The 25,754-nt window shown below is 36.4% G+C and overlaps 1 protein-coding gene across 5 annotated transcripts; it reads left to right on the top strand.

Moving 5' to 3' along the window:
- On the top strand, window positions 1-25,754 carry Ebag9 (estrogen receptor binding site associated antigen 9). Of its 5 annotated transcripts, none has more exons than XM_085831792.1 (7): window positions 1-211; window positions 5,179-5,276; window positions 8,177-8,258; window positions 8,987-9,145; window positions 10,715-10,822; window positions 19,194-19,285; window positions 22,716-25,754. In XM_085831792.1, exons 2-7 carry the CDS (start codon window positions 5,194-5,196, stop codon window positions 22,834-22,836), a joined length of 645 nt encoding a protein of 214 aa, XP_085687918.1. In that variant the 5' UTR covers window positions 1-211; window positions 5,179-5,193; the 3' UTR covers window positions 22,837-25,754. The 5 variants fall into 5 exon arrangements, with proteins under 5 accessions (XP_085687918.1, XP_021038999.1, XP_085687919.1 ...); XM_021183340.3 differs by having other exon boundaries at window positions 120-211; window positions 8,177-8,255; XM_085831793.1 differs by lacking the exon at window positions 1-211 and adding an exon at window positions 232-749.

Raw genomic sequence — 25,754 nt, 5'->3', positions numbered from 1 at the left:
TTTTGGAGAAGGGGCGGCCATGGCGGCTGCGCGGCGGCAACGGCGGCTGCGACGGAGCGCGCGCCCGGCTTTGAATGAGCGGAGCTGGGACTGAGCTGGCTGAGCGCGAGCTCGAGGCAGACAGCGGCTGTGCGCGCGCGCGCCTCGTGAGCGCGCGTGGCCCGCGGCAGCTCGGAGCCTCCGCCGGGCGGGCGGGGAGGGGGAGGGGCAGGTGAGTGTGTGCGGCCTGCGCGCGCCCGCGAGGGGCTTTTTCTCTACCCACCCGCCTCCTGACCCGGTCCGGCCTGCGGCTGGTGGCCGCGCTTCCCGGTCACCCTCTGGGTCGCCCCGTACTTCCTGCCCTCCCGCCTTTCTCTTCGGCCCTCTACCTCGACCTCCCACTCGCCGAGCCACCACTCTGGGGTACTGTTTCCGGGTCAGGGTGACCTGTGGGGAGAGCCGAGCGTGGCTTGGAACCGGCTCGTCCCTGTCCCCTCGCTATGCTGCGGTCCCGCACGGGCGACCCGCCTGGGAGCTGCCGACCCGGAAAAGCCCCACGTTCAGTCTTTCCCAAGGGCAATGTGCCGCCTTCCTGCCCTCCTCTACGGGCCTCGCACCTCTCGGGGCCGATCTGCCCAACATCCAAACCCCATCCCACCCGGCTCCCACCTTCAGCAGTTTAGAGCGCCTCACATGCCGCCCGCCACCGGGCGTGGGATTGCGTAACCAGAAAGCTCGCGTGTGTGTTGTTTTGCTCATCTGTGCAGTGGGTATGATTTTTTTTCCGCCAGCAAGTTCTAGGTGGGTAATCTGAAAGTGAAAATTATTTTAGTTATGAGACTCACCGTTGAGTCATTCAGAAGATCTTAACCCACCTTGGTAACTAACAGTCCCCGGGGTGTCAAATTTGAAGGCCTGATGGTACAGAAGGTTCGGTTTTTACCACCAGCTTTCCAAAACTGCACTTCTGTTTTTGCTTACATGCCTCTGGTGTTGACCCTTCCTTGTCATGTTTGAGTTCAGGTAGATTTTTCTTTGGGAGCTTTATGATATTTAACTTTAGCGAGTCACAGACCTAATTTGAGTATATTCTGTGCTTTCGTAGGTCGTGGGACTTTCAAGTAATTGTATAGACTTAGAAATGCAGGATTAGGACAGCATTTGATGACTCCTTTAATGAGTATCACCTGGCTTGGCTTAATGAATTATAGTTTAATTGATGTATACTCCAGGATCTGAAGAAATTGAGCACTAGGACAGATTGACCACACCATGCAGGATTATTTTTCTTTATCCCTTCCTCCCACTTATAGGGAAATCTTTCTTAGTTGTCACAACAGAGCTCTTCTTCCTATTGCTTAAATGGAGATGTCATTTCTTCAAAATTATTTCTCTGGCATAAAGTTTCTGCATTTTCCTAGTCATTTTAAGGAATTTTACTTTTTAAAATTTGAGTATTTTGGTAGGTTATTTCAATATTGTCCAGCTCTAGAAAGCATTTTAAAATACCCAAATTGCAAAGTAGCCCCAAGTAAGTGTTTTCCTAATTGAGAATCTATAGGTATTTTAGAAATCAGACTAGTGATATGTATAAAATTGAAATCGTTTGAAACAGAATCAGTGCCTTAGGATTCCCTTCCTCTAGCCACTGCTGATTTAACCTGTTTAAATTACTCAGACCATTTATAGGCCTTATCTGTTACATAGGAATGGTGAAACTATTGAGCTAAATTCTGAACATGTTAAGGGCCCAAGGAATGTTAAGTTTTTAATCTTTAATTCAAGAAATATTGGACCACCTAAATGCTGTCATTGGCTAAGATATAGAGAAAACAACCTAAGCCACACTGGTGGGGTCCTGCCCTTCTAGGCTCTTTTTCCTTTGAATAAAAGCAAATGTAGAAAGAAACTCCAGATAGTGGTTGAACATCAGTGGGTGCCCCAGTGCAGGAAGTGTTTCCTGGTGTCAGTGCACACGTGTTACATAGATGGTGCTAATCTGTGTTCCTTCTACTGCGCTGTAGTATATGCACAAGTCTTGAATTACACGTGTCTACAAATCCCTGTCATAGACAAAGTGCTGCTTTGGTAGTTTGCTTAGATTTCCCCCATTTAGTGAAACTGCTTAGAATTTAAATCTTCCTTGATTCCTAAGAATGTTCCTGACTAGGTATTCTTGGCTCTCAGATGAAATGGATGTAGGTTTGGATGCAAGCAGTTGTAGGAGCTTGAGAACTTGTGCTTGCGCTGCTGCTGTTACGTGAATGGATGGCGTTAATATCTGTGGATGCAGTTAGCTACTGTTCAGATAGTGCTTGGTTCATAATAGATGGCCAGGGAATTTTAGGTTTCACTCATTACAGAAACAGATTTATCACAGAATTCAGATATTGTTAATATCTATGGTGGCATTCTGTTCTGTTATCAGTAATAATCTGGCTTTCTGGTTTTCCACTTAAACTTGAAATTTTATTTCTCCTTTTTGTTGGAGCCATTCAAGGTGGTAGGTACTGACTGAGTAATGACACTGAAGGATAGTCGAGAAGGGAATGGCAGTAGCCGCCAAGGCTCTGTGTGAAATTTCATTCTCAGCCTAACTCTAAACCCTCTGCACAGTACCAAAATATTAAATGTGTTTGTTTTTTGTCGAAAAATCTTGCTGGACTATCTCTTTGGCTGTATTTTCTTTTCCAGTGCTATATGCCATGTGTCTGTTAGCTACCTTTTATATTTTGTTTCTGAAAATTAATTATATTTTTAACAGTTTGTGCTGAATTTTTATTAGTATATATTTGTGTATACTGTACAAAATATTGGTTTTCATTATATTTCATTTCCCCAGATAATGTAATTAGCTCACCTCCTTCCTCCCATTAATGTTTCTTGTTCTCCTTCTGGTCCTTTTCTTCTTGTCAAACAGTACCCTATTTTCATGTATTGTATTAGAAATCTAGCTTTTACAAATGAGGAAAAAATACTGTCTTTACCTTTCTGACTCTAGCTTATTTTGTCCAACACAGTGGTCTTCAGTTCCATCCATTTTCCCATGGAGAGCAAGCGTGGATGCTATATTTACACTCTCCTTAGGAAAACTGTTTTTTGTTTTGTTGACAAATGAGCTTTAAATGAAGCCTTAAGTTATCATTTTACTTGTTCAGTTCATTCTACTTCTAGTGAGGAATCAGTCATTTCTTTCAAGTTTTACTTTGCAAATGGTAACTGAACATACTGGGTTAAAAATCCTCTAGAGAAGTATTGTTTAGGGAAAGTACAGTATATAGATATTACTGTAGTATAAAATAGAAAATGTTAACCTTCTCAGTAGAAAAACAGTGGAATTAAGAAACTGTTCCTTTAAGAAGAAATAATAACATACCTTGCCAACACCATTGGCAGTGGGAAACAATTTGGGCAACATTGGGAAATGTGGCATCTCTACCATGCTTTGAGAGAGTCAGCTTTGTTGCATTTTTGAAATCAAGTAAATCACCTTGGGGATGTATTTGTCAGAAATATTTATATTACTTGAAGAAGGAAATTGTTAATATGCTTTTGATTCTTTTTTTTTTTTTTTTTTTTTTGTACCTTCTCAGAGCCCCCTCTGCCTTAGACATTGAGTAAATCATTCAGTTTGGTTTGGGTTGAGTCTCTGCCTCACACATATGTAGCAGCAGATATGCAGTTTGATCTTTGTGTGGTCCTGAAAAACTGGAGGGCAGTGTAACCCCAAAGCTGTTGTTTGTATGTGGATATGTTCTTCTAGCTGGGCTGCCTTGTCTGGCCTCAGTGGGAGAGGATGAGCGTAGCCTGGAAGAGGCTTGACATGCCAGGGTGGGGGAATACCCAGGGAGGCTCCCACCTGCTCAGAGAAGGGAGGGGGATGGAGGAAGCATTCTGGAAGTGTTGACTGGAAACAGGCAGTGAGCCGGATGTATAGTGAATAAGTAAGATAATAAAAAAAGAAAGATAGTCTTGATGTGTACAAAAATACAAGAGTATTGCTAAGGAACCTTGTGGAGCGTGCCATTGTAATTTTATAGTCTGTGTTCCACTATTAACCCTAGAAACAGAAAGTACTAGTGTGCTTTTCTTCACAAGAAACTGCCAGTTAGTGACTACAGAATGATCAAGGGCAGGGACCATGACAGTTAGTGTGGGGTTGTTTGTTTGTTTGTTTTGTTTTTTACTTTCTTGTTTTCTTATCTCTCTTTTCTTTGCTGCTTGGTAGTGTGTTGAACCTTTATATAATATATAAACTATATATATATATATATATATATATATATATATATATATAAACAAAGCAAATAGTATTGTTACCACTTCGGATGAGGACTAGATCTCGGATTCCTAATGTGTTTATACTTCCTCTCCCATCATTACAGGTTATTACTACTTTTTACTGTTTAATTTTCAACTACTTCATTTAGTTGAGAATACTGCATTATGACCTGTTTTTAAAAACTGGGAAATTGCTGTTGCCGGCAGTTTGTCCTTCTTCTTCAGTGTAGGCCCAGGCATCAGTATTTCTTTGAGCAGATCAGCAGATTTGCAAATGTGAACGAGATGTGGTTTCTGACTTCTTTGAACTTACTAGCTATGCTTTGAACATGCTCATTTTCCTTAGTTGACTTTCTTCGTCTGTAAAACAGACATAATGGGAATAGATACAGTATATAAAGAAAATATTTTCAATTGTGTAAAACAGACATAATGGGAATATATACAGTATATAAAGAAAATATTTTCAGTTGTGTAAAACAGACATAATGGAAGTATATACAGTATATAAAGAAAATATTTTCAATTGTGTAAAACAGACATAATGGGAATAGATACAGTATATAAAGAAAATATTTTCAGTTGTGCTATATTGAAGTGAATCAAAGAGTAAAAAGTATAGAAAGGATTAATACATGCTACTTTATGCTTTTTGAGTTTTTTAATTGTAACTAAATTTGTACTAATTTATACAAAACATTTTTCTGAGACTCAGAATGAAGAAAATTCCTCCTTACAACTATTAAAAATACTTTGAAAACCTACTTTAAGTAGTTCATGTGACTTACATTGCATTAGAATTTAGTCTTACAGTTTTAGAGAGCAGTACAAATGCCATATTTCTCTTAGTACATAAGGACTGTGTCAGGACTGTGTCTAACATATTGTTTCTGTGTGCCTGTGCCTTTCTTCCCACAGGTTCTCATTTTCACCATGGCCATCACTCAGTTTCGGTTATTTAAAGTTTGTACCTGCCTAGCAACAGTGTTCTCGTTCTTAAAGAGATTAATATGCAGGTAAATAATTTCTGTGTTCTAGTTGACCTATTTGTCTCATTGGTTTGAGACTCTTAACTTCAAAAGACATGAAAACTTTTTAAACTAGTTGTCCTGTTTATAATGTTCAATATTCTCTCTGCTGTTTGAAAACAGTTTCTCAGAACTAGAAATGAAGTCAGTGATTTTAATATTTCAGATTTTTACACTTTCCATTTAAATATATTAAATGATTAGTCCTATGAGATTTCAGAAAGAAGCAGATTAATGTTAAATATTATCACCACCACAGATATTATATATTCTTTCTTTTTTGTAATGTTTTAAAGTGGTTAGGCAAAACCTAGGTGATCCTATGTATATTTTCATATGAATGGTACTTTTATAGCTATTTCTAAACCTTCCAACAGAGGGAGCTGGAGCGACCTCAGTGCTGCAAAGCACTTGCTGCTATTGTGGGCTCTGGGCTCTGCACCTTGCATCACATGGCAGCTCATAGCCCTTTAACTGCCACTGCCAGGAGATCCACTTCCCTCTTCTGGCCTCTGGGGGTAGCAGGTGTGCACATGGTGCATGGGCATACATGGGCAAGTACACAGACACAGACAATAAAAATGTATTTAAAACACTTTCAACAGAGAAACTGTAAGGAAAATTAACTTTTGTGTGTGTGCTCATTGACCAGAATAAATTATTTAGCTTCATTTGGTTATCCTTAGATTGCAACTCCTTCTGTCTTACCACATGGCCATACCACATGGCTTCTTACCTGCTGAGGTGTTGAGAAGTATGGTCTTGTAACCATTTGCAGCAGAGCTGCAGTGGCCAGCAGCTGTTGAGCACTGATGGAATCCTACTTCAGGGAGTTCATATTTGCAGCAGTAGGGTTTACAGCTTTTTTTTTTTTTTTTTTTTTAATAGCATATCTTTGCAAAGCTAGGTTCTTAGGATATAATTTAAAGTAATTATGTCACAAAAATTAATGCTGAAGAGAAAGTGACAGTGGTGGTGTTGAGTCTGATTTCAAGAGTTGAGAAGCTGCGGAGTGTCCAAAAGGCACACATACTTCAGCTGTATTTCACTCCAAATTTCTGCCTTCTGAATTTGTTGTTTTGCTTTTTTTTTTTTTTTCCTGTTTTGAAACTCGATATTGCTATGGTTCTCAGGCTGACCTCTGTATTCCTGTGTAGTGTAGGCTGCCCTCAAAGTTGCAGTTTTCCTTCCTCAGCTTTCTGAATGAAATTAGAGGGGGAAAAGATACATGTGTATTCAGCTTTTCAGTTAGCTACTAAGAACTCAGCCTATGCATGCATAACCACTAACTTGTTTGGGCCTAACGACTTGATCATTGGACGTGAAGCAAACCGTAGTGGTGCATGTCTGTAATTTGAACATTTGGAAGACAAAGGCAGGTGAATTTCTGGGAAATATCTATCCAGAACTATATAGAGACCCTGTCTCCAAAAAGAAAAAAGGAAAAAAGAAAGTCTTCTATTAATCAGTGGAAACTATTAGACTGTTAAGTTAGGTATTTCATTTGACCTAAATATTCCCAGAAAAACTTGGTGATGCATTTAAGATAAGGTGTAAGATGTAAGATGAGGGTGTACATGGTAATCAGCTATGCTTTCAGTGGGTCACTTTAGAAGTTACATATGCTAGAGCTTAGCATGCTGATGAAGTGAAGTAGGGTAGAAGTGATCACTGGTAGAGAAGTCAAGAGACATGGAAAAATAGAGTCGTTGACTGTTGAAATTACCCTTGATAGGATAGTGGAGTAGAAAAACTGATGAAAAATGCTCAAGTTAGAATGAAGAAGAAATGAGACATTTACTAGGGAAAGTAGAATGAGGGTGAGTAGTAATATCAGAGAGTGGTGAATGACATTGTTAACACTCATGAAGTATGGTGTCTTCATGTGTTTGTAGCTTCTCAAATTCTGGTCAGTGTTTTAGAATACAGAATGGTATTTGATTTCATATGAAGGACTTTGTTGTCACTGTGAGTTCTGTTGACAGTATCAATTTGTTTAGGACAGACTGTACATACACGTGTAAAGAAAACAAGTTTATTAGGGTAAACTTGTCTTAGGTGTCAAAACTAACCTGGATTATGTGTTGTAAAATTCTATACTTTTGTAATAGGTCAAATGCTTTTTTCTTTATCCTCTAACTGAATAAAATACAACTTACAAATTTGTCGTGAAACAACTCTAAGGGAATGAGTTTCTGATTGCTGGTTTAACAGCTACTGAGTTTTAATGTCTTGCTATGCAGCCAATGTTGTTTCTTTTAAGTATGTCTCTTATTTAAATCCTTAGAGAACCTTAGAAATGTAAGTGTTAATATCCAGTGTACAGATAAGGAACTGGATAATTCTAACTAGACTCAGTAAAGTAACTTTGAAAACCAGAGTTATATAGATTGCACAATCCATGTTAACAACTGAGGTATATTACACCCTGATTAGTATTTCCCTACACATCCTTGAAATCAGTTAGTTTGACTAATTGACTTTCAAACTTTTAAATAGTTGAATAGTTAATTTTAGCAGGGAACCCTTAAAACATAACCCCCACCCCGTCCTTGTTAAAGTAATGTCAAGCTTTACCTACAGAACCCAACGTACATGTGAAGCACAGGGCTTCTAATAAGCTTGCTTTGTGTTCGGCTTTTAGTTTGTTCTGAGTCCTATAGTTCTGTTCTGAGTCCTAACCAAAAAACAGCTACATTGCACAAGATTTTGGAAACTTTGACAAGATTGCTGGGCTCTGCTTTATCATCATAGCTTTCTGAGCAGTTATTATTTAAACCAATAATTATAAAAGTAGAAAGTTCCATCTTCTGAGTAAATAACTGTCTAAATGCTTTTTACTCTTGCTTGTTTTTGGTGGTTCTTGAAATATATCCTGTTTCTTTCAGATCTGGCAGAGGAAGGAAGTTAAGTGGAGATCAAATAACTTTGCCCACTACAGTTGATTATTCGTCTGTCCCTAAGCAGGTAGTTTGTAATGGAACATGTGCTCCAGAACATGACTTTTCAAACTAGACTGCATCATAATAATTTGGTGGCCAGGATTCTCATTGATTTTTCTTACTGTTTGTTCTATACCTTTTACTTGATCATATTCATGTATATATATGTACTTTGATCCTATATAATATAATATAAAATATAATATAATATATTTTGCTTTATTTCTTTGTTAATATCTAATTTTTCCCCCAGTGGTTTCATGGGTGCTATTACTTTTGTGGAACATTTGATATTTTAAATTTTTAGCTCTGTCCTACATTTATATCATCTTGGGGTTAGCATTTTGTAATTAACTTTCCTTACGACTTGATATTCATGGATTCCTTATACATTGAAAATTCTGGCTTGTATTTTGGACATTTAGATATTATGTTTTGAGACTTTTATTTCAGTCTTGTAGAAAACTTTGATATTTTTTCTTTTTCTTTTCTTTTTTTCATTTTTTTTTTTTTCAGTCAGGTAATCAGTTTGGTTAAGTATAAGTGGAAAGTTCCAGTCCACGCTGTGTAGGCTGTACATATAATGGTAGTTTAGTTTTTAAAAGCATTTCCTTGGCAATGTTTTGGTATATAGTTAAATCACATATATGCCTGTAGTTTAAAAGTTTGAAAGTTTGAAAGCCTGCTTTTCTAATGAACACTGCAGTGAGCATTAGGTTGTCATTTTGTGGCTGACAATTTGCTCATCATATGTAGACAGATGTGGAGGAGTGGACTTCGTGGGATGAAGATGCACCCACCAGTGTGAAGATCGAAGGAGGGAATGGGAATGTGGCTCCTCAGCAGAACTCTTTGGAACAATTGGAACCTGACTACTTCAAGGACATGACACCAACTATACGGAAAACTCAGAAAGTAGGTTGAAGATTTATGCTTTTGGAGATTAAAATACTTTTTCAGATTCCAGTAGTTAAAACTAGGCAGTATAATTTGTATTTGCTAGAAAGCCTAGTTATGATTATTTCTGCTTTCTGTCATATTAAACAAGAATTTTATGTATTCATATGATTCAGACCTAGATCTGAGTATATACCTTGGCATATTCCCAAGTTTTCTAATGTAATAAAGCATTTGCAAAAATTCTGTTGGATTTCAGATAGTAAGAGTTAGTTTCTGCTATGGGAAACTTAAGCCAATAAAGTAACAGTTTAACATGTTCCAAGTTTGATGATATCTATAAATGGATAATTTACCATTATATTACCATGTACAGCTAGTGCAACCAGTCCATGGTAAAATACTGGAAAGCTGTTCTGAGTTTTAGTATTGTTGTGAGTGTGTTAGTCATTTGTACTGCACTACCTTTTCGTTGACAATGAGATCACTTAGAGATATTGGAAAGAGCACAATGACTACTTTTCTGTCTTTTTATCAAGATAACGTATGTATTTAAGATAAAAGAGTATTGAAGGGCTTATAATGAAATATGACTGACTATGTCTTATCATTCACTAGCTAATTTTGCTTCCCAGAAGCAGCCATTTCGTAACTTTCTGCTTGGACTTTTTTGGCTTGTTTGTATATTACATATTGCTGTTTTTTGATACCACTTATATATAATGTTCATTCACATTATACTATAATAAATGAAGAGTTAGTTCTGCTTCATATCCTTCTAATACTGCGATGTTATTCTGTTTAACTCTCCTACTTTTGAAAATTTTACTGAGCATTACATTAGTTATTCAAACACAGAAAACATTCTATGCATGTTTGTATATACATGTCTATATAGATACACATATTTTATATAACATGAGATGTTATTCCACATGCCTAATGTATTTCCTTGACACCTTTTTCTTAGTTTCATCTACATATATACTTTCATTCTTTTAAAAACTGTGCTGTTCAAATACATCAGTACTGGAAAGGAAGGAAACTCATGTTTCTCAGTTGTTGTATTATGAAAATATATTTCTAGAATTTAATATGGTGCCTTATTGCATTAATTTAGATTGATGATTTTTTGCCAAATTTACAATATATCAAGTAAATGTATTTTAATACTATTAGCCAGAAAGACTTATGCATTTATAGAGAAATCCCATAAGTTAAAGATGCTTCTATACTAAAGATATACTTCTGATAGGACATATTATCCATGCTATATTATTTTGTTTAATAACTGAAAGTGCCTAATTATATTTTAGGAATCCTTATAAGATCAGAAGAAGAAAAAATTTTTTTTTGTATGTACTATTTTACACAGAAAAGACAGAGTCAGAGAGATGATGATATTTAGAAATTAGAATTTGGAGGATGTATGTTATAATTGCATGGGAATTTTGGTGAATTCTTAACTACATTCTACATTTTAAGGCAGAAAGCACAATTTAAGCCATTACCAGATACCCCAATCAATTATTTTCATATAGTTTTGAGTCAAATATCCTTATAATCCTATTGTAATTTATCTTTCAGATTGTCATTAAGAAGAGAGAACCATTGAATTTTGGTGTCCCAGATGGTAGCACGGGTTTTTCCAGTAGATTGGCAGCTACACAAGACATGCCTTTTATTCATCAATCTGTAAGTGTGTTAATGAGATCTAGAGAAAGATTTAATCTTTTCCTTTTTTTAAGAAGAAAAAAATAAAGGAACAGATTTAAAATTTCATGAGAAGTTGATCTATAGCTTTACCAACCTAACATCTTAAGGTTAAAAACTATGTTGGATACTTATAGTCAGGGTACCACTATACACAGACAAAGTAGAGACAAAAAGTTGATGACATTTAGAAATTAGAATTTTGAGGATTTACCCCCAAAATTATTAAGGTAAGTTTTGACTTATGAATTGTTTTCATCAAAGAGTAGGTTTACATTTAAAGTGTGATGTAATTTAAGATGAGTTAGATTTAGGTGAAACTATAAAGGCAAAAGTGGTGAATAGAAAGTTAGGGTTCCCAACACCGATGGAGTATATCAGAATGAGCCAGGAAACTTGGTCAACCAAAAATGAAAACAAAATTCCCACAATTATCCAGATACCTCCACAGGCCTCTGTGTGCTTTGAGTAATTGATTACTCCAGCTAACAGTTATAAACCCTAAATAAAATTGATTGAGATAGCAATGAACATTTACTATCTCACAGAATTTCTGTGTCTAACACTCCAAGGGTGATTGAAGTTGACCATTCTATGTCAGGGTTTCTAGTGAGTTTATAGAAAACAGTTGCTACATAGAGACTAGTCAGCTGCAGACTTGATGGTTCAGTAGAACTGGTGTGCTCACCTGGAAAGGTTTACAGGACATCTTTATTTCTTAAATGTGCACTCATGTATCGATCGGGCTGGTTGGATTTCCTTGTGGCAGTCCCAGGGTATGGGAAGAGGAAGGGATTGATGATAGTGCTTAGGCAGCATTAAATGTTTACAACACAATTAGAAACAATAACACTTATATGGTGCTATGAAAATATAACATTATAGAAATTCTACTTTCATATCTTTTTTTTTAAATGACCTGGTACATTTTATTAGGTTCCATGGAGGGCTTGGCTGAGGGATTATTTATAGTGGCAATTACCAGTGGCTATACTACTGAAGAAAATGTCTCTCCTGTAGCCGCCAACGGCCACACGAACTGGGTTCCTGAGTGGGAGGCTGGAGCTGTAAGGGAGGAAACAAGACCAAGAAGAAATGAGGCCAAGACAGATTTCTGATCAAGGCATCATTTTTACTAAGAGTCTGTGCTTATAAAGAGGGGAGGCCCATCCCCTGCCATGCCAGGCTTCTTGATGCTTTGTTGCCAAGTTGTTAGCACTTAGTCTGCTAGAGGTGTTAGCATTAGGTCGCCAATTCCACAGGTTGTCAGCTCTCCCAGGAATATCTCAGGAAGACAGGTTAAGCTTCTCAGAGAGTAGCAGCATCTTGGAGAAGAGCAGAGCAGTGTAGGTGACAGAGCAATAGACAGAAGACTCCACCCCATACCCCAAGTGGTCTCATTCACAGTGGCAGCATAGCTCTGAATCAGCCTGCTCAAGGCTGGGGGAGGCTACAATTCCTCCCTAAAATTAGCTGGACTGGGGCATAAAATTTATTTATGCTCCATGGTCCTGCCTGGGAATTATGGTGGCTGGCGGCCATGTCTGGCTTGGGACTTAGATTTTCTATGAACTATTCTTATCCGTCATGGAAGAATGTGCAGCTTGCTTGTGTTTATTTTGCACAAACACAGCTCTATGGTGTTATTATGAATAAACCATGGCCTCTTGGCACATACCTCTGTCTTAGATTTTGAAATAATCCAGAAATCTCAGTGGCCCATCTTTGACTAACTGGCGGTCCCCATAGCACACCTTATTCCCAATCAGACCCAATTCCCAATAATTCCTTCCCTCCTTTGTTTTTTAAGAAGATATAGTTTTTAAAGTTTTACAATACCTTGTCTTTGAGAATTATAAAAAAATCTCAGTAACATGGATAACATTAAATTGTTGACAAAACATCTCAAATACTTGACTATAATAGCCAGTTCCAGTATCTGTTTTAATCTGATTTGGAACACCAAGTATAAAAAAATTTAACATAGGCAATGACTAATTGTACTTTTAGTTGTTTCTCTTGTAGAGCATTTGTAACTAAAAAGCCTGAAAAGGTATCAATAGTCACATGTGCATATTTTATTTATTTATTTTTAATCAGAAATGAGTATCCATTTGCAATAATTGATTAAGTATAAGTCCTCAAGAATTAACATCATTATGTGGAACAGGCAGAAACTGAGAACAATTCTTTATAATTTGACATGCACATTCTCTAAAAATACCAAAATGTTATCTTAAGCCATTACTATTTTGATGATGTAAATAATGAGATTATATGCCTAATTATTCTTGTTTTAGGCCTGTAATCTGCCTGAGATATAAATCTAGCGTGGCATTGCCTTAAGAGTTCTTGTTCAGGCAATCTAGAACAAATTCTTAAATGTCCAAAGACAGTCTTCTTAAAAGAACATTTTTGTTTTTTGTTTTTTTGGTTTTTCAAGACAGAGTTTCTCTGTATAGCCCTGGCTGTCCTGGAACTCACTTTGTAGACCAGGCTGGCCTCGAACTCAGAAATCCGCCTGCCTCTGCCTCCTGAGCGCTGGGATTAAAGGTGTGCGCCACTACGCCCTGCGGTTAAAAGAACATTTTTTCTTATGAGTTGTATATGCATAAACAATTGCAAATTTGAGAATTCATAGTATCTAAGAGATGAACAATTTTAAGCAATTATAAGCTCTGAGCTATATATATATATATACACACACACATATATATATTGACTATTAACATACAAATTAAAGCTTGTTTATTCAACATTTTAAAACATTGTCTACAGCACACAATTTATCTGTGCTGAAGCAGGAGGAAACTTAAAAGAATAAACACGTGATCCAATCACATATACTTTTCTCCCATAGAAGGACTGTTTTTTTAAATACAGCAAATGGGATGCATGCATGTATGAATTTATAGAAAATACAAAAGCATGCATAAAAGCAATTTTTAAAAACTTATCTTTAGGATAATGATTATCAATTTTATCTAAAATGATGGTATGCAATAGGACAAATATCAATATTCTGCAATAATCAATTTAATTGCTGTTTGGAACAAGGAACAGACGCTTCATCGGGTTTTTGTTTTTTTGTTTTCTCTCTCTCTCTTTTTTTTTTTTTTTTTTTAGTTTTTTGAGACAGGCTATGTAGTCCTGGCTGTCCTGGAACTTACTCTGTAGACCAGGCTGGCCTCGAACTCAGAAATTCGCCTGCCTTTGCCTCCAAGTGCTGGGATTAAAGGCGTGCACCACCATGCCCGGCTTTCATCAGGTTTTTAAGACACATTTTTTGTTATAGTTTTTCTAAAATACATGAATTTATCTTACAATTCTGTATTAGCACCACAGCAGTCTTATAGTAGGATGTTAAAACTTTACTTAGAGATAAAGAAAGATGATTTTACATTAATGTTCTCTTTTGCCAAAGAATTGTTGTGGGCACATTTAATAACCATAACTAAAATAAGCAGCTAATATTTAATTACCATTATTATAATTGATAACAATTAAAAAAGCTTTCTTTATTTTTTGCAAAGCCTTTTGTTCTTTACCAGTTAATTTTTATCTCTCATGATAACATCCAAAAAAGGTTTAAGTCACCTTAAGACTTTAAGGTGTGGTCTTAGCCAATTAACATCTCCTGGAAGCTTTTGAAAATAATTTGAAGCAAATCAATTCTTCTTTCTTAAATTTTCTGTACCACAATTTTCTAGTATAACTAAAACCATAAATATTAAAAAGATATGAATCTTTTCTGGAGCAACAGCTACTGTCCAGAACTTTAAAGCTCATTGTGTGAGAGCAAAGATTTGAAGTAAACTTTCCTTTAGAGGCATTAGCTAATAAAATACTTTCATTTAAGAAACAATATACACTGAAAGATTCAATCTTTTAGCTTCTTGTACTGAAGCAGAGACAATGAAAATGTTTCTTACATAATGTTTGCCCCATACCTAGGGGCAAAACCTTTTAATGCTCACAAACCCACTAGAAGGGAATCCTTTACAATTATCAGGATGCAAATGAAAAAACAAACTTCCAAATCTATAACAATTTTATATGGAGTAAGCAGGCCAGCCAGATTGTAATGCCTCTATAAGTTCTACAGCCTCATTGACCTTTCATATATCTTAAATTTAAACTTTATTTAGAACAACATCTGGATAGATCTGCAACAATGTTCTTTTAGCTAAAAAGAAATTCCCCTGAAGGCAGGGAGAGGTGAGGTCCCAAGAACTTCCCTAGTCAAGGTTTACAAAACAAAAGAAACAAACACAAAAAGGCCACACAAGCCTTTGCTGCTCTGAGGCTGCTCAGTGCTTTGCCTTAACTCAAATGTGAATATTTCTTAATCTGAGCATACTGCCAGAGTCCTGGCCCTGTAATGAGGAACAATTTGACTGTATGTCTATTACTCCAATTTTGGACAGTCTTTCTTAAGATGATTATACTTAAAACATTCCTTATATTCCTAGTATTGTGAAAAAGTTGCTTGCACCTTAATCCCCTGCAAGGCAGCAACCATAGCCAAATTGATTGTATGAGAGCAAATTTCTGCACAAAGACGAATATATCTAGATAAGTCTGCCTTTGCTTTGTATTTATGCCTTTAAGACCAATCAAAAACCAAATGAAGTGGCTACACAAATCTTATAAATTTAGACCAATCAAAGAATTTTACCTTTTCTAGCTATAATTTTAAGATAAAAAGCACTTTGCCATTTGCTGAACCCAGTAATCACAGTTGCAGAGAATTTTCTAGGAAAAAACATCTATCAGCTTTCTTGCCTTAGAACTAAGAAATTGCAGACTTCTTTTTTTTTCAGCAGGAGCTATCCTGCTGCACGTTACTCCTGGCTAAGCTGCAGGACAAATTAAATCAGCCTCCGCTGTGTAAACTAAGACTGATTCAAGAGATGGATAGCCAGCAGATAAAGTTTTAACCATTTTTTTTTTTCTTTTCAACATGAAACATAGAACAACAGTCAGTGAAACAAAACCAGACATGAATTGACACATGGACATATTTGTGTACCAAACATAGACAATAAAGAGAACGTAGAGAACTTGATGTAACCAGAACTAAGAGTGTCTCCTGTAGGGGCAGAGAAAAGACCGGACGTCTCCGGATTTCCCTCTGTCCCTGGGAGAGTTCCGAAATCCATTTTCCTTCTCTCTTGATCTCTCTCTCATGTCATTTGTATATCTCCCTACTTTTTTTTTTAAACTCTTTTTATTTTATTTTATTTTATTTTATTATTTTAAGCTTTACTCCTTTTGCCTGATACAGTTCTTTACTGCGGAAAAATGCCTGTTTAAAATTTTTCTTTTTTACTCCCATTTTTCACTGTCAACCCCTAGCTGATATCAGCGCTGGGCCAACGCTGACCAATCTAGCCTGTATTCTTTTGCACCTACAGCAACAATTTTGAAAAGATGAATAAAGCCAGCCCAAGCATGAATACAAAATGTTGCTTACTGTGCTGGATACATCTTCTTAATCTTCTCGTAGAGCTCTACCAAGACAGTGTTCTCTCAGTTTGTCATCCTGTACTCAGGTCCCTGTCCGGACACCACCTGTAGCCATGAGTGGCTACACGAACTGTGTTCCTGAGTGGGAGGCTGGAGCTGTAAGGGAGGAAACGGTGAGAGAAGAAATGAGATCAAGACAGATTCCTATCAAGGCCCAATGTTTACTAAGAGTCTATGCTTATAAAGAGGGGAGGCCCATCCCCTGCCATGCCAGGCTTCTTGATGCTTTGTTGCCAAGTTGTTAGCACTTAGTCTGCTAGAGGTGTTAGCATTAGGTCGCCAATTCCACAGGTTGTCAGCTCTCCCAGGAATATCTCAGGAAGACAGGTTCAGCTTCTCAGAGAGTAGCAGCGTTTTGGAGAAGAGCAGAGCAGTGTAGGTGACAGAGCAATAGAACGGAAGACTCCACCCCATACCCCAGCCTCATTCACAGTGCAGCATAGGTCTGAATCAGCCTGCTACACTCTCCCCCAGTAACTGTTAACCTCTGCCTATAGGTTTTCAAAGTAGATTGTTTTTCAAATTGAATATTCTACTTTTATCCTGAAGTTCATTATTTGTATTGTGAAAATTCTTTATACTACAGATTTTATTTTTTGTGTGTGTGTCATCTTTTATACTTTTTCACTTTGTTGTTGGCTTGGTTTGGATGTTTTTGATGTATTTAGGGTGTGTGTGTGTGTGTGTGTATGCGCACGCACATGTGTGTATGCTCGCACACATGTGTGATATAAATGCATGTATGTAGAGATGAAATCAATGCTGAGCATTTTCTCTGTGACTTTCCACTTTATTTTTGAGAATGAGTCTATCTCTGAACCTAGAACTCAACAGTTGGTTAGACTGGCTGACCAGTGCTCCCATCTATGTTCCTGTCTCACTTGGTAGCCATTGGGATTACAGGCCTGTGCTGCCATGCCCAGTATTGTACTTGGACATTGAAGTTCCTAACTCAGGCACAGCAAGCACTTTACCTACTGAAGCTACTTCCCCAGTTGCAGATGTAGTTAGTTTTTAATGTATGCATGCCTACCTATCTTATTTTTGGTTTGTTGTTCTTTTATCCTTAGAAGGCCATTTTTTACTAAAGAAATTACTGTATTTAATGGTGTGTGTGTGTTTGTGTATTTGTATTGTGAAAAAATGTATACATGTATATGTAATCTCTGTCAGGCCACACACACACACACACACACCTGTATATATAATCTTAAATTTCTAATGTCTTATGTCAAACTTTAGTAGGGAATTGGGCAAGTATTATCAGTTGAAGATTACTAACAAGAAACATAGAGCCTAACAATATCTAGTGTATTTTTTTTTCTTTTTTACAAATTCAGTTAAAAATACAGTACCATTTTCATGAGTTTGGTTTATTATATCTGTGTAGGATGAAAACAGAAAGTGCTATCGAGAATACACTCAAATTTCATGTGCTTAACTGGAGTGTGCTGTGCTACTTTTCAACTTAGTCCAGCATAGACTACTCCAGTCAGATGTTGACATTAAATCTGGGATCAGTCCCTCCTCTTTCTGCTCCTATTCATCATACTGAAAAGAGACAGAGACAAACAAATAAGAAAGGATTTATTCTTGTTTAGGACCAACTAAGTAAGTGAAACCCAAAATTAAATAGGAAACAGCATTCTGTAAAACATATGATGTGAAGAAAGGTGGTCTTCCTCAACACATACAGTCTCTCTCTCTTTCTTCCTTCCCACCTCTCTCTGTCTCTCTGTCTTGGTCTGTCTGATTCTTTCTCTCTCTCCCCTCTCCCTCTTTTTTCCCCTCTCCCATTTCTTCTTCCTCTCCCTCTCTTCTCTTCCTCCCACCCCGTGTCTGTTTGTGGTTGTGTGTGTGTGTTAATGAATTTTAGTTGGGATTGCTTATAGGAGCATGGGTAATTTGCCCAGTGCCTGCAGCATTGAAAAAAATGTCTTTCTGCCCCACTCCCACCTGGCTATCATTAACTGCCTGTAGGTCCATAAGGGTTGAAGAGGCCACATAAGCGACTTTCAATGTTGGGGGTACTATTATTCATGTGCAAATCATGCCTGTGCAGCGAATCATAGCAGCTGTGAGTTCTTGAGGGCAGTTGTTGTGCCACTCTGGGAAGACTGCATTCCATAATACTTGGTCCTTCCCTCAGTTTTTGTTCCATCCAAGGTGTTTTCTGAGCCTTAGTGGTGGAGGCAGGAAGTACTGAAAAGGATATCATCTTAGTGTTAGGCAGAATCAGTTCAGCAGTCATCGATTCTGGTCATTTTGACCACTTAGAAGTCTACAATAACCACAGCCAGTTGGAAAACAGCTTCTCTGACCAAAGCTGACAGCAGCTCCAAATTATAGGCATAACCATAAATCTTTAAAAGGCAATTTAATGAACAGAGCATGTCTATTTAGGAGAACAGCAGCAGTAACTGTTCCCTACTAGTGACTATGACCTCCTTAGCCATGGACATTTGATCAGGTTTACTGTACCAGGCATGCATTTCCTGTTGTGAAGTCAACCTCAAGTCCAGTCAGCAGTTGGTTAGCACATAAGGCATGCCACTATTGCACGTTACACAGAACATTTTTATCCCTTGGGAAAGTCACACATCATAGCATTGTTGAAACTTGCAGTTCTAGGCAAACAAGAGGCTAGAGCCTTTGTGGCATATGTAGGGATCAGTATGGAAGTTAGGGACTAGAGGAGAGGAACAGGTATTTCCGAGTTAGCTATTTAAAGTTCCTTGTTTTTTGGTTCGTTTTGGGTTTGAACTGCTATTTAGAGAAATGATGGCTCTTTACTATCTTAATTTTTCTTTGTTTTTCAATATAGTCAGAATTAGGTGACTTAGATACATGGCAAGAAAATACCAATGCGTGGGAAGAGGAAGAAGATGCAGCCTGGCAAGCAGAAGAAGTTCTGAGGTACTTGAATGACTTTATCATATTACACCTTGTGTAGAAAACTTAGATTTCTTCCTTGTTTTATTTAAGGTCAAGAAAATCTACTCTGCCAAATGTTCTGTCTGTCTCTATATACCCATACTGACCTTATTAAACTCTTTTCTTATTAAACTTGCTCGGAATTTCAGATTTTATATCTTGTTATAAATACTATGAATTTAAAGTATTGTTTGAATCAAAGGATAATAATCTTTTTAAAAAAGATTTGTTTGTTTGTTTATTTATTTATGTATATGAGTACATTGTCACTCTCTTCAGACACACCAGAAGATGGTATTGATGGTATCCCATTACAGGTGGTTGTGAGCCACCATATGGTTGCTGGGAATTGACCTCAGAATCTCTGGAAGAATAGTCAGTGCCCTTAACTGCTGAGCCATCTCTCCAGCCCAAGGTTATTAATCTTAATGGCAAAACTTCTTTGCATACACATGCCACATGGTATCATAATATCCTATTGTGAAATGTGAGCCATTATCATATCCTATTCTAGATTAGAAGTTGTAATTTTGTTTTTATTGTTTCACAATTTAAAATAGTGTCAGAACTTCACATCTGAATGAAAGTAGCTAATAAAACACCCTTAATCTCTACATGTATCTTAATTTTAGTGTCTATGAAAGTCCCATAAAACAGAAATAATCACCCATTATACAGAAAAGTAAATATTATTCTGTAGTTTTAAAGTTCATGTTTGTTGGATGTTCATTCTATGTTTATATGAGTAGAAAACTTAGTTCTTGCACTTCTATGTTTGGTCAAAAAAGGAAAGGAAGAATGAATAGCAAGCAGAAGTGGGACTTAGCTCTTATGCAAGCTCATATGTAAATCTGTCTAGCCTCTTTAGACATCTAGGTCATATAGCAAGGGGCTGGGAGGTGGCCTGGTGGGTAAGAGCAGTTCCCTTCTAGAAGACCCTGGTTCTGTTCCCAGGAGCCATATCAGCTTCAGGGGATCCAGTGTCCTCTTCTGATCCCTGTGGGTACTTGTACACACATGATACACATAATGCATATGGAGGCGCACATACATAAAATAAAATGTAAAAAACTAGCAAAATACAGTGATAGAAATTTGATTTGATATTGTTACTGGTTTTGCCCTATGGATAGAAAATGAATTACCTTTTCTTAGCTATCTTAACAATTGAACTGATTTTTATTTTTATTTTTCTTGTCTTTGATGGCAAATTTATAGTAACCTTGAAAAACCAGCAGAGGGTGCAGTTAAATACATAGAACTTTTGTCTTTTTCTTTTAGATTTTGTTTTTTAGCATCTTTTTTTTTTTCTTTTTAACAGGAGGGGATCACAGTTTTAAAATGAAGTTGTAAGATGTTTTCATATTTAGCTTCCCTTTAGTCAATGTAACTGTGTCTTTAATAAAGGATACTTTTAAAACTGTGAACTAAATAACACAGTTCCAAGGATCACCAGAAAATGACATTTTTATTCTGATTTTTAAAAATAAATAATTGGTCCAACAATTAGACTGTTTTAGAAAATTTGGAGGATTGTAATTATTAATTTTATGAAGCACAAGGGTAAAGGAAAGAGCTGTTCATTGGAATCTAATAATCTTAATGATAGTATTATGGAATTTTTAGCTATGAGCAGAGCATCTTAATGCTACTCTAAAGCCTTCCTTTTTCCATCCTATCTCAATAAAACAAAAATAAAAGCAGTGCTTTATGACAGCTTAATTAAATGAGATTATTAGTTAATAATAGACAAGCTTCATGCTGTGTACTGCACAAGCATAGTCAATGGGACATGGAGGCTTGTGTCATGGTGTCTCTAGGAAGACACTGAGCACTGGAAAAGTGCATCTGTGTTCCAAATTCTCCAAGTCTAGAAGTTTTTCTATACTCTAGTTTTGTGATCAGTCAGAAGAGTATGATTCTAGTACTGAAGCAATTCCAGACTTGGATCTGAATGGGAAAAATACTTTGTTTTTTGGTTTTTGGTTTTTTTTGGTTTTTGGTTTTTGGTTTTTGGTTTTTGGTTTTTCAAGACAGGGTTTCTCTGTATACCCCTGGCTGTCTTGGAACTCACTCTGTAGACCAGGCTGGGCTCAAACTCAGAAATCCATCTGTCTCTGCCTCTCAAGTGCTGGGATTAAAGGCATGCGCCACCACTGCCTGGCTGAAAAATACATTTTTTTGTCTTCAATAATCTCCAAATTGTTTCTTATGCCTGGAACATTCATTGCTGCTATTTTCATTTCAGATAGGAACCAGGTCAAAGTTTATCTTTTTATAAGCTATTCATTACTTTATAATTATTTTTTCCTACAATTTAAATGTCTCAGGTTTCATTTTTAGTAAAAATTTTCAGATCTTCTTATACTTTGAGCATACCTAGTATAAAGTAAGTTTTCTTTCATTTTTTAAATTTGGTTAATTAATGGTGAAAGTTGGAGTGTTGCCACAAAGAAACTTCTCCTTTGTGGGATTTTGGTCATTTGCAACTCTATGTCCTTGCATTCGTAACTATTACTGAAAACCAGTTGTATATACATGTATATGCATATTTGTGTATATAATATGCATTAACTTATCACTTTCATGAACTTTAAGTTGAACATATGCTCATTTCGGTGCCCCAGCCTGGCTTGTTCTGTATAGATGTAGATGTTGTCTGTTGCATGCTCAGTGCTAACCATGCTTCCCCTTAACCTAACCTATTTCTTTGAGTTACTTTTTCACCCTTAATTTGGTACTCTCTCCTCTCTCCTGTCATCATCCTAGGCCCAGTCTCCCTAGCAAGCCAATTGGTTAGTATAGAGTGCTTTTCTTATTTCTAGTCTGTGGAGTTATGTTAGGCTAAGAACCAGGCACGGTTATAGTGTGAAATTGATAAATACCTACTAGTATGCCTTAAGGAGCTGCTCAAATGTTACTCTTTAAATTTCTTGGCTCTGAGTAGAAGATATGTCTGAAATTCCATTTATTTGGAGTAGGTTCTTAATATCCTTTAGCTGATTAAAAAAAAATCTATTATAATAACGAGGTAATTAATTCTAATATCAAACTTTTTGGATAATTTCCCCCTTACATACACAAATGCTGAGGTTGAAGTAGAGAGTTTTGTGTGAAGAAAAGATGTGTATTCCTACTTCCTGTCCATATTAATACTATAGCCAGACAAATCTCTTAGCTTCATTCCTCATTTTGCCCATTTGTACAATAAAGATAATATTTCTGCTTTATAAAGTCATCTATCTTCTAAGGATACAAAGAAATACTCCTTTTGAGAAATCCTTGAAGTTTTTAGGGAAATGAGAAAATTAAGACATTAAACATTTATTCCTTGAATTTTAAGAAGGCACCTTTCCTATAATTTATCTGTAGTATTTTATAAAAGTAAAGATATAAATATCTTTCTTTTTAGGCAGCAGAAAATTGCAGACAGAGAGAAGAGAGCAGCAGAACAACAAAGGAAGAAAATGGAGAAGGAAGCGCAACGCCTGATGAAGAAGGAGCAAAACAAAATCGGTGTGAAGCTTTCCTAACACAGGCTTTGCTGTGACCGTGCCAGTAGGAGAAGTCTGGGCCCACAGCCTACACACAAGCATTTGTATGGACTGGACAGTATTTTCAGAATACAAATACTCTGCTTGATCTTAATGTGTTTATTGAGCTATTCAGGACACCAGGATTCTCCCATAATACCTTGAACTATTAGTAATCAAGACTCAAAACACAAAAATAATGAGACAATTATTTTCTTCAATGTGTTCCAAATATAAGACAATTGTTTGCTGTAGAGAAGTTATTTCAGGAGGAATATACCTGACAAGTACCTCTCAAGCTAGTGTTTCTAGCTGAATGAATGGCTGTAAATAATTGTATGGTGGGAAACTACTCTGCTATCTATTATGCTTTTGTTCATCGTGCATAATTATAAAATAATTTTAATAATCTTTTGTTTCCATGATCACTTGATGTAAATTAGGCAAACTGTAGGTAGGGCTTTATACCCTTCTTAATTTTGTTTTCAGGTACTGTTGACATACATTTTCTATAATTTGAACTGGCATTGTTTGGTACAACATTAAGGAATATGATAATTTGGGTTTTTAAGAAAATAACATTAAATGCAATAATTTTATTTATCAAATATTTTGTATATCCTTATTTTCTTTTAAACAGTATTATAATGTTATACAGAGCTGTAATTTATATATTGCATGTATAAATGTTGGAAATCAGCTGCAATGACAACTTCGTGTGACAAGAACTAGGATTAGTAGCTTTTCTCTTTCATTACAGATGTCAGGATATTAACAGTGTCCATCCTTAAAAGCCATTTTCAGATGTGGAAAGCCTTCAGTTTTCATTGATTTTTTTTTTTTTAACTGATTCTTGAAGAGTTCTCTATTTTGTTTTGGGTTTGTTTTGTTTTTAATCTTACATAATATAATGCAGGGTACCTATTCTTTCAGCTAGATAACATTACTGATTTCATTACAAACCAAGACATAAATATTTTTGTTTGTGATATTGGTTGATTTAAAGAAATAATTGCGTATTGTGTTTTATAGAAAACAAAGCACATCTCACAGTTTAAAATACATTAAATTTTTTCCACCATTGAAATATAACTGATTTTCTGTGGCTTTGGAATTTTTGAATATTTTTTATTTTCTTCACAGTTATTGCCTAGGATTAACATTTTGTGAGGCTTTAAAATGCCATAGACAGTGTATAGGCCATATATAATATATTTGAATTAAGGCAATACTTCATAGCAAAATCAATAACTTTGCATTGATACTTTTAAAAATTTAGCTTCTGCTTTCACACTAAGTTGAATTTAACTGTGGTTGGAGTTTTTGAGTTCCAGACCACATTGTCAGTTACTGTATTTATTATTTGTTTATTATGTATACAATGTTTTCCCTGCATGTACACCTTCAGGCCAGAAAAGGGTACAGGATCTCATTATAGCCATCATGTGGGTGCTGCAAATTGAACTCAGGACTTCTAGAAGAGCAGCCAGTGCTCTTAATCTCCAAGTCTTTCCTTCGGCCTCAGTTACCGTGTTCATTATATCTTCACTACTCTAAATTGAGTGGAATTCTTTAGAGTTTTAATAATTATTCTCTCCCAATTACTTATTTTACTTATTATGAGGATATTATATGATGTGTATGGCTGTAGGATTCATAAAGAGTCGTTTTCTTCAGTGAGGTCAGTTTACTGCTTGCAATAGGTTAAGTACTGAGGGCTGCTTTCGTCATGCTTTTTGAGTATGAGAGGTATTTTTTATGTTTGTCTTTTTAGCTTTTGAGAAATAAAAACCAATTAGAAATTATAGCGTATAAGATTAGGAAGAAATAGATTTTTTTCTTTAACAACTTTGAAATACTTTTACCTACATTTCTATGTTAAATTGGTGATATGTGAGCTCACAAAATTCATGGAGTCAAATACATATAATACTTCATGGTAGCAAGCTTCTCTTTAGCTTCTAAATTTAGTTTGAGAAGTTCTTTTTTAGTTCTTATAATTTTATAAGGCATTATTAATTGGTTTTATATTTGTTTTTTCAAGATAGGGTTTCTATATAGAGCCCTGACTGTTCTGAAACACACTCTGTAGACCAGCCTGGCCTCAGACTCAGAGATCTGCTTGCCTTCTGGCATGGCATAATGTGTTTTAGATGCTTATTACTAAAACAGAGGAACCATGGTACATCTAAAGAGTTTGTGAAGTTTTACGCATATTCTGATCCTATGTTTGAGGTAAACAAAGACAATGTAAAGCTTAATTCACATGTTTAATAGAAATGTTTAACTTCCAACCATTTCTTAGTAAGTTTAGCTAAAATATCTTTCTTGGCCCTTTGTGATATTTGACTAGATATTTTAAACTGATGATTTGAAAACATTTTCATGTGGCTTCCTCAGTTTTGGTGTGTACTAACTTCTGGCCACAACAGTGACGGATTTGGGAAGAAGATTGGTTGTTGACACTAAGAGGACCAGTCTGTCACCAGTTATAAACCTAACCATAACCAAGGTTCAAAACCCTAAGACGATGATGATGACCGGTGTGAAAGGAAGGGTTGAGTCAGATACAACTGATATGTTTATCTTATCGATAGTATCTGTATGATATTATATTTATATTTGCTGTAATCTACTAATTGCGGTTACTCACACCATTCCTTTGTTCAAAGAAAATTCTTTTTTAAATGTGCAAGGTGAATGGTTCTAGTGGAAGCCAAGTGCAGAATGAGGCGTGAACTTGGTTGTCTTAGGAAAGGTGGGTATGCCTTTGCAGAAGGAAATTAGAGGGTTGGGAAGGATGGCAGATCCATGAAGAGCACATTTGATTCATTGGTAACTTCAACTTGATGCTGCTACCTCTGACTTAGCTCTTTGTTTTTGAGTTGCTATATGGTCAAAAAAACCCTGTGTGATTA

Source organism: Mus caroli, unplaced genomic scaffold (assembly GCF_978045245.1).
Source record: "Mus caroli unplaced genomic scaffold, Mus_caroli_1 scaffold_16, whole genome shotgun sequence".
Classification (NCBI taxonomy): domain Eukaryota; kingdom Metazoa; phylum Chordata; class Mammalia; order Rodentia; family Muridae; genus Mus; species Mus caroli.
Note: the sequence above shows the minus strand (reverse complement) of the source record. Positions and strands in the feature narration are given on the sequence as shown.